The 8,903-nt window shown below is 42.9% G+C and overlaps 1 protein-coding gene across 1 annotated transcript in view; it reads left to right on the top strand.

Annotated features, from left to right (window-relative positions):
- The first annotated feature begins 2,071 nt into the window (after positions 1-2,071).
- LOC103274638 (carboxyl-terminal PDZ ligand of neuronal nitric oxide synthase protein-like) overlaps positions 2,072-8,903 on the top strand; it is a 113,115-nt gene continuing 106,283 nt past the window's right edge. Inside the window, exons 1-3 of the mRNA XM_021705938.1 lie at positions 2,072-2,118; positions 2,494-2,611; positions 6,203-6,250. Of these exons, the coding sequence (XP_021561613.1) occupies positions 2,072-2,118; positions 2,494-2,611; positions 6,203-6,250 (213 nt within the window). The remainder of the gene's footprint in view (positions 2,119-2,493; positions 2,612-6,202; positions 6,251-8,903) is intronic.

The raw sequence follows: 8,903 nt of genomic DNA, 5'->3' as shown, positions 1-8,903 counted from the left end.
GTGGTTTTGATTTGCATTTCTTTGATGAGTGGTGAAGCCGAGCATTTTTTCATGTATCTGTTGATAGCTCATATGTCTTCTTTTGAGAAGTATCTATTCATACCTATTGTCCACTTTTTAATATGGCTGTTTTTCCCCCCCTTTGGCACATTTGAGTTCCATGTAGATTCTGTATGTTAGGCCTTTGTTAGATATACATTTGACAAATATTTTTTCCCATTCTGTGGGCTGCCTCCCCACTTTCTCAATGGTTTCTTTTGCTTTGCAGAAGCTTTTCAGTTTGATGAGGTGCCACTTGTCAATCTTATATCTTATGATATGGGCTGCTGGGGTTTTGATCAGTCGATTTCTGTAAGGGTGTCTCCTGTGTTTTCTAAGGTTCTTATAATTTTATCTCATTGATTCCTAATGACAATGCCATTGAATGTGAATGTCATATCCTCACTGTAGCAATGAAAGAAAACAAGTCTCAAGGACAGTAAATAATCTTTTCACTCAAAAAATAGAGCTGGAAATTTTCTTACTCTAGAAGCTCATTTGTTCTTTTGTTCCCTTATTTTTCACTATTTATTGAGCATGTACTATGTGTCAGATACTTGGCTAGGCTCAAGAGATGGAGTAGGGAACAAGGAACCTCCCCTGACCTCAAGTAGATGGGGATTTTAAAAGTGACAATGGGTTAGTGTGGGGTTTTAAAATTTGTCTGCAAATTCTTTGACATTTGTTTTGTTGTGCGATGGAGTCTGTGACTGCTCCCTTGAATTTGGGTTGACTGTCATGACTTGCTTGTAGCCAACCAAATGCGGTGGAAGTGTGTGACTGCTGAGACCTCATCCAAAAACTGACCAGTCAGCTATTGCTCACTCTGAGAGATACTGGCTGCCAACTAAGAAGTCTAACTAGCCTGATATAGCCATGCTGGAGAGGCCACGTGTGGGCACTCTGGTGACAGCTCCTGCTGAGCTCCCAGTTGACAGCCAGTATTGTCTGCCAGTTGAGTGAGTGAGCCGTCTTGGACGTCTAGCCCATCAAACCCTCAGATGCAGCCCTTGCCAACATCTTACTCAAGCAAGAGCTGCCCAGCCTAGCCTCTCCCACAGTCCTGACCCACATGAGTGTGGGCAAAATAAAAGGGGGGGGGGGCTTTGTTATATAGACATAACTATAATCATCTGCCTCTAAGAATTGAGGGGAGCGGCAACTCAGGGGACCCAGTGGAGACAGGGCTCAAGTCACAAGAGAAGAAATTGCCTAAATCTTGTGGTTCAGCAGTGAGCATCAAACCTATGGCTATGTCCCAGCTTTTAGTGCAGATTGGTCTTTGGGAAGTAGGCGGGCAGCAAAAGTAGAAGAGGAAAAGTGAAATGAGCACTCTTGAATAAAGAGGAATTTTTTTTTTTTTTTTTGAGACAGAGTCTCACTCTGTCGCCCAACCTGGAGTGTAGTAGCACACTCATGGCCAACCCAGTGTCGACCTGCTGGGCTCCAGCGAGCCTTCTGCCTCAGCCTTCCAAGTAGCCGGGACTACAGGCGTGCGCTACCATGCCTGGCTAATTTTTTTACGTATTGTAGAGACGAGGTCTTGCCAAATTGCCTGGAGTGGTCTCGAACCTGCGGGTTCAGGCAACCCACTCGCCTTGGCCTCTGAAAGTGCTGGGATTACAGGCTGAACCACTGAGCTCCAGCCTAAAGAGGAATTTTGTTTACATGTTGCTTGGGTTTGAACTGGTACCCCCTCCCCTGCCATATACACATGTACCCCTCCCCAGCAGACAATGAGGGAACCTGATTAAACAAAAGGTTATAATTGTCATTAATGGAGCCTGCAGTTCTCAGTTTTTAAGCTGGTAATGAGCAGTGCTCTCTGCTTTAGGACTGACGTCCTGATGCTTCAAACTATTTGCAAAAGCCTGGGATGGCTTTGCTTCAGGCCTGTCCATTGAATGGTTATTGTAGCAGACAGGGGACTAAGAGCTGCAGCTGGGAGAGAAATGCTTTCTCCGCAGGGGCCCATCTGGCTCTGGTTAGCTGAGAGGGGAGAAGCAGATGAGGTGGGCCACAGCGGGCAGCCATGGGTGTGGACTCCAGAAGGAAGAGCACTTCCTCTCAGAGACCAAGGTATTCACTTTTTGCATTCTGTGTCTTGCCTTTACTTTCATTCTTTCCTGTGAAAATACATGTCAGAAGCCTTCGCTCCCCTTCGTAGAAGAAAAGCAAGGAGGAGAGATGGTGGTGGTTGGTATTGGGTCCCAACTATTACCCTCACCTTGTTGGAAAAAAGACAGGGAGGAGTGTAAAGCCTCCATTCAGATCAGTCTGTCCCTTCGAAGAGCAAATCTCTTCTCCCTCCCCAGGAGCTGACCTGGCTCCCCTTCTTAACCCATCAGCTGTGGTGCTTTCAATAGAAATATCTATGGGCAACTCGGGATTACTTTTGAGAGGCAGGGCGTTCCAGGTAAATATTCTTTCTTAATTAATGTTTCTGATTTTTAGACAGTTTGAAATTAGAGAACTTTACCCATGGGTTGTCCGAGATGCTGGTTGGCTGTTCACTCTTGCAGGGACCCATAGGAGCAATTTTCAACTTCATTTAACCTACGGAACAGCTGTTGTAAGAATTATTGGAGGACCTTCTTCCCCCTAAAAGGAACGTGCGTGGCGGAAACTTGATTAGGATTCAGTGTTGGTATTGTCTGAGGCCTCTCATTTCATGGAGGTGAGTCCCAAGTTCCAGCTAGGAGGTGACTTTCCTCCTACCAGCTCTGTCTGGATTTTCAGACACCGTATCATTGGTACAGACTCACTTCTGAGTTGGAGACTGGATCTGTGAGGCATATCAGGCCTGGAAGTGTTTTCACCTGCTTGCTGTGAAAGTCAGATTTGCTCTTGAGCTCATGTTCACATCCTGAAGCTGGGAATGGAATGGAGACCAGTAGGAGTACCTGAATCCCAAGGTTCTGCTGGGCAGGTGCAGGAATCTATATTCTCTCTTGGTTGAGGCAGGCTTCTTGCTGGGATCAGCCACTGATTTCCATCCTCCTCTGTGAGACACATTCTCAGGGACTATTCCTTGAATCGAACTTTGTCACCACCTCGTTAAACTCCTTAAGTATGGAACCTAAGGACATTTTCATGACTTCTCCTAGTTCTGTCTGGGTTTGCATCCATAGTCATAGGATTGTATTTCTGTGTCACAGGAGAGGAGAACTTAGAGATAATTTAGGTTAGCCTCTGCATTTCATAGAAGAGAAATTTGGTGCTTTGAGAGGTTAAGTGTTTCACGTGAGGTTATACCACTAGTTAGTGACTGAGCTAAGAAAAGAACTCAGGTTTCCTGGCTCTCAGATCAGTGTTGTTTCTATTACACAATATTGCTTTATCCAAAAGAGTATCTGTAAATCGATTTAAAGCAGAGTTTCCAAATAATTCTTTGTTGTGGGGGGCATTGTGGGATGTTTAGTAGGATCTCTGCCCTTTACCCACTCAATGCCAGCAGACCACTTCCCTGCCCTGTTGTGCCAAACAAAAGTTTTTCCAGACATGGACAAATGTTATGTGGGGAGTGGAGGACCAAAATTGCTCCCAGTTGAGAACTAGTGATTTAAAGTTAGTAAATCTTTAGAGAAGAAATGGGCTTATATAAATTCCTACTGGTTGTGTGTGAGTAGCAGTCAGGGATATGAGAGAATACCCTGCTTCCTGTGGCCAGACAGGGCAATGAGAGCTTGTGGGAAGACCATACTTGCCTGTTCTTTTATTTAAATGCTTAGATTATATGCTACCATACAGAGGAGGAGGAGAAAAAGTGGAGTAAGGAAGGAGTTTTAATTTAGGGGAGACAATTGCTATAGATGGTCTTATCTAAAGAACTTGTATTCAGAAGATATAAAGGACTTTTAAAAATTCATTAAGAAAACAAACAGCCCATTTTAAAAATGGGCAAAAGATTTGAACAGACATTTCAACAAAGAAGATCTAGTGATGGCAAATAAACACATGAACAGATGCTCAGTGTCATTAGTCACAAGGAAAATGCAAACTAAAACCATATTGAGATACCACTACACAACTGTAAGAGTGAATAAAATTTAAAAGACTGACCATTTCAAGTGTTGATTAGGTTGTCAGAGAACTGGAACTCTAACACCCTGCTGGTGGGGATGCAAAATGGTACAGCCAATTGGAAAGCGGATTGGCAATTTCTTAAAATGTTAAACATGCATCTACTATCTGATTCAGCCATTCCACTTCTAGGTATTTACCCAAGAGAAATGAAAGCATATGTCTATGAAAACATATGCAATGACTTGTACATGAATGTTAATAGCAGCTTTAACTGTAATAGGCAACCCAGATGTCCATCAGAAATAGCCTTCTGGATAATGCTTTGCAAACGAGACATTTTTAAATCCTGTCAACTAATCAGGATTGGTAGACGAATGGTTCACATTGGGAACTTCTATTTAAGTCAAAATATTGGCCTGATTTTGGGGTTGTCAGAATGTCATTAAAGTAAGTATTCTTTGGCAATAGGGTTTGGCAATGTAGGTGATGATGGATTAAAGTATATGTTTATCCTTAAAAGGACACACCCTGTTCTTACCTATAACTTGTTTAAAGCATTTTGTTTATACCAACATTAAAAAGTTTGGGGGTTAAAGGTGTCATTGATTACTATTGGCCCCTCCTAAAGATGGCAGGCCAGATGCCCTTGTCACTAAAATCCTTCTCAAAGAGTCAAAAATGGGAACCAAGAAAAGAAAATGTTTCAAGGGAGAATGGAGTGATTAACTCCTACCCCCAAAGAAACTGAGATTTCTGTGACGTATATGTCAGTTGAGACTTGTTTTAGAATCCATTTTTTGTTTAATCCTTTTCTGAAATCCTGGTATGTGTTAGGCATTGAGATACAGGAAATAAGACATGGCCCAATTCTGTCTTTATTTATTTTATTTTTTATTTTTTATTTTTGAGTTGGAGTCTCACTCTGTCACCCAGACTGGAGTGGAGTGGCCGCTCCCGGCCACCACAACCTCGACCTGCTGGGCTCCGGCGATCCTTCCGCCTCAGCCTTCCAAGTAGCTGGAACCACAGGCGTGCGCTACTATGCCCGGCTAATTTTTTGATTTATTGTAGAGATGAGGTCTCACCAAGTTGCCCAGGCAGGTCTCGAACCCACGGGCTCAGGCAATCCGCTCACCTTATCCTCCCAAAGCGCTAGGATTACAGGCTGAGCCACCGAGCCTGGCTCATTTCTGTCTTTAAACATCTGCACAGGGGCAATACAGAATGATGACTGCCTTCATAGAGGTGGGCGTTGGTTGCTGCTAGGAGAGCACACAGGTAGACCCTTGAAAAGTGAGGTGGAAGTTGATCAGGAAACACTTCAGCTTTCCTCCTTCATGTCTTATCTTGGTGCTGGCTGAGTGCCTGGAATGACTGGGAGAAAATATTATCCTTGCTATTCATGAGATTTTAGTTTAGTTAAGGAGGTAAGATTGATATACATAGGACTAAGATGACCATGCGTTTATAGTAGTATAATGTAGTAGAAATACGTTGTAATGAGGGTCAGGAGAAATCAGTTCTGGCCCGGGATCTGCTCCTACATGATTCTGTGGTCTTGAGCAAGTCATTTCCTGGGTCTCTTAGCCTCAGTCTTTTAACTCTAAAATGAGAAGCCTAGTTAACAATATGTAATATTCCAACTCTCCCTTTCTGTGCTGTGAGCTGTTGAGGGGAGATCTGGACAGAAATGAGCATGACCAGTTTGTTCTCCCTAGAGAGATTTGCCTCAAGGAAGCAGAGAAACTGTGTTGAGAGGAAAGGCATCATAGGGTTGGGTAAAATTGTAGGAGTCACCAGTCTGGGCAACATAGTGAGGCCTCATAAAAAAAAAAATTGGCCGAATGTAGTGGTATGATTCTATAGTCCCAGCTACCGAGGAGGCTGAGGTGAAAAGATCACTTGAGCCCAGGAGGTTGAGGTTGCAGTAAGCTGGGATTGTGCCACTGCACTCCAGCCCACGTGAGACTCTGACTCAACAACAAACTGTGAGAGTCAGATGTTTAAACTCTGGAAGTTATCTTGAGAGAATCATATTTAAAGATAAAGCTGAGTGGGGATCTCATCTTCTAAGGAACAAGGGCATTAACCCACTGACTGCCATTCTTCAGTAACCCTTTTGGTTGTCTGGTTTTAGATTGGTGCTGGGTTCCTGGTGATTATCAAGAGGGACCCATATACAAGAGTAAGAAACCTCTGTGTTATCCTGGTTCCCTCCTTCCCAGCAGGCAGAATTAGCCAGTGCCACCAATCCCATGATTGGAAAGGCAGTTGCTCGCCTAGCCTCTTTTTTCATGATTCCTCGTATCTGACGCCTCAAGAAAGATACTCCTGGTTTAAGAGTATCCTAACAATGCACAATAGTGTTATTTGAAAGAAAAACATAAATAAGGAACATTTGCAGAACCGGAGGGACTGAATTGCATTTTTTTTTTCTCTGCCCCATCCGGGAATGCCTAAATGCCTCCTTTGTCTGACTTCTGGAGTACCCTGAATTGAGTAACCTTTCCTGGGGCAGACATGGAGTACTACAGGTCACACCTGGCAGCTTCATGAGTGCTTATTTCATAAGATGATTTCAAAGTTTATGTTGTCATTATGGGGGTCTGAAATATATGGAAGGGACTTCCTGGACTGGGGTGGCAGCAGTATAATTTCTATTCTTCCTTCTGTTCCCAGATTCCAGAGCGTTCACAGCTCCCATTCTCTACATGTAACTGGTTTGAAAATATATTTACCAGAATAATTTTTTATTTTCCCCCAAATAGTGTCCTCTTTCCATCCCTACTATTCCAGAGAACCTTTCCTAGAACTTCAGCAGCTTATTCTCTATTGAAGTTTAGCTTCCCAAGGCTGTTTTGGGAAGACAGGTCCAATTGTCAAACTTGATGCCTGCATATGATCTGATGTCCTTGATAAGGAAGGAGGCTGTGAGGACATATTCCATCTTGTCATCCACAATTTTAATGTCATGGTAATTCGTTGGCTGCCAACAACTTTTCAAACAGAAAACTGGATGACTCAAAGGATTTATTATGGTTGTACTTTGAGTAATTAAAATCAAAAGCCTTTTGCGATATGAGTGTGGCATTTTGGGTAACCAACACCATGGTGTTTGACAGGTGATAGCATAATTTCTTGATCAGGCTTTATGCCATATGAAGTAGACTGGCAATTACTATCCCCATGAAATAGAAGGGATAATTGGGGCTGAGGCAGGTGAAGTACCAAAGATCATGCAGATCATCAGTGATGAGACTGACCTTTAAATTCTGACCTTCTTGATGCCAAGTCTAGTGTGTCTTCCATTAGCCATATGCTTTTCTATGTGTTTGTTATTTATGGAATTTTCAGATTTACCCATAATTTCTAGCTCTTATTAGAGTAAAAAAATCATCAAAACTTTACTGATAGTGGCTGTTGGTAAAGAGGTAGTAGCAAAAATTAGAGGGACTTCTAATGTGTTCTTCTTTTATTTGAACAAAGTTTTCAGAAGAGGAGAGGGGCAGACAGCTTGCATCTGTTTTCTTATGACCCTGTAGTTTTAGGGTTTATAGCCTGGACCATGCTGTTGAGCCTTATACCTGAGTGTTTTCTCTGGAGACCCCAGTTGATAGGGCCCTCCAACAGATAGGTGGAGGTCATTCAATGTGCCACCGTATTCACCACAACTTCACCACACAAATAACAGCAAACCATAAACACTCATGTCCCTAATTCATTTCCTTTGGAGATTAGAGGTTTTGTTATATACACCATTGGAAGTCTTCAGGGACCCATCTCAATAAATTTTTTCATCTTGACTTAAATCCAACTCTTCTTGTTTCCTTCATCATCAAACCACAACCCCCCCCATTCCTTTCTGTCAAGGGGTGATGGACAATAGATGGTAGCAACAGTTTCTATGGTAACAGCATCTGAGTCATCTCCTTGGAAACCTGCATAAAGACCTTCCATATCCAGACCAGCTCAGTGCAACTTCGAAGGCCTTTGTTCCCTTGAATGGATCAGCATGGGGGAGCAAGCTCTCCCGGGCTTTGGCCACTGCAGTTTCCTTTGGTTCCTGATGCTCATGACACTTTGGATATAGAGTTGGATTCAACCAAAGGCGGGGGATGGTGGACCCGGAGTGATTTTCTCAGCCTAGCCTGTGGCCAGAATGCTTTGTCCCTGGTCCAGCACCAGATACCCTGCAGATTTAACCAATAGGTATCTCGCTTTTTAAAATGCCCATATGACTCAGCCAGGCTCCCACAGTGGCCATCTAAGATCAGAATAAAGCATTAATTGCATCTGAACACAGATGAGCTGGGTATTTTGGCATGGTCATGGAAAGAATCCTGAAAGGGGGCACCATGGGGCAGCTTGTACGAGTCCCTTTCCTTATGGTGTTCTTCAAATGCAGCAGTTTTGTTACTTCAATGAAAGCAGAATGGTTTCCAGCAGCTAAGAGGATTAATTCTCTTGTCATCATCCACACCAAGTAAGAATCACAGACATTTCCATTGTGCTGCATATTTTGGAGATAAGTTTCACATACATGAGCTCAATTAATCATCTATTCAATGGTTCAACATGTGTTAATTTGAAGCCTACTATGTGCTGCATAGTTTATTGGAAACTGAGATACAGTAGTGAGGAAAAAAAATAGACATGGTCCCTGCCCTAACTCAGTTTACAGATGAGAAAAACATGTGCTAAGCAGATAATTCCACATGAGTATAAACATTCAACTGAGATCTGTTTGAAAGGAGAAGGCCTATATAGTATTAGTGGGCATGACAGGGAGATTTGACTCACTGGGGACATCTTTGAAAGAGTGACAGATGAATAGCTGT

The sequence above is a fragment of the Carlito syrichta genome, unplaced genomic scaffold (genome assembly GCF_000164805.1).
Source record: "Carlito syrichta isolate Samal-C Ts95f unplaced genomic scaffold, Tarsius_syrichta-2.0.1 Scaffold314838, whole genome shotgun sequence".
Lineage (NCBI taxonomy): Eukaryota > Metazoa > Chordata > Mammalia > Primates > Tarsiidae > Carlito > Carlito syrichta.
This window is presented reverse-complemented; position numbering and strand designations above follow the sequence as displayed.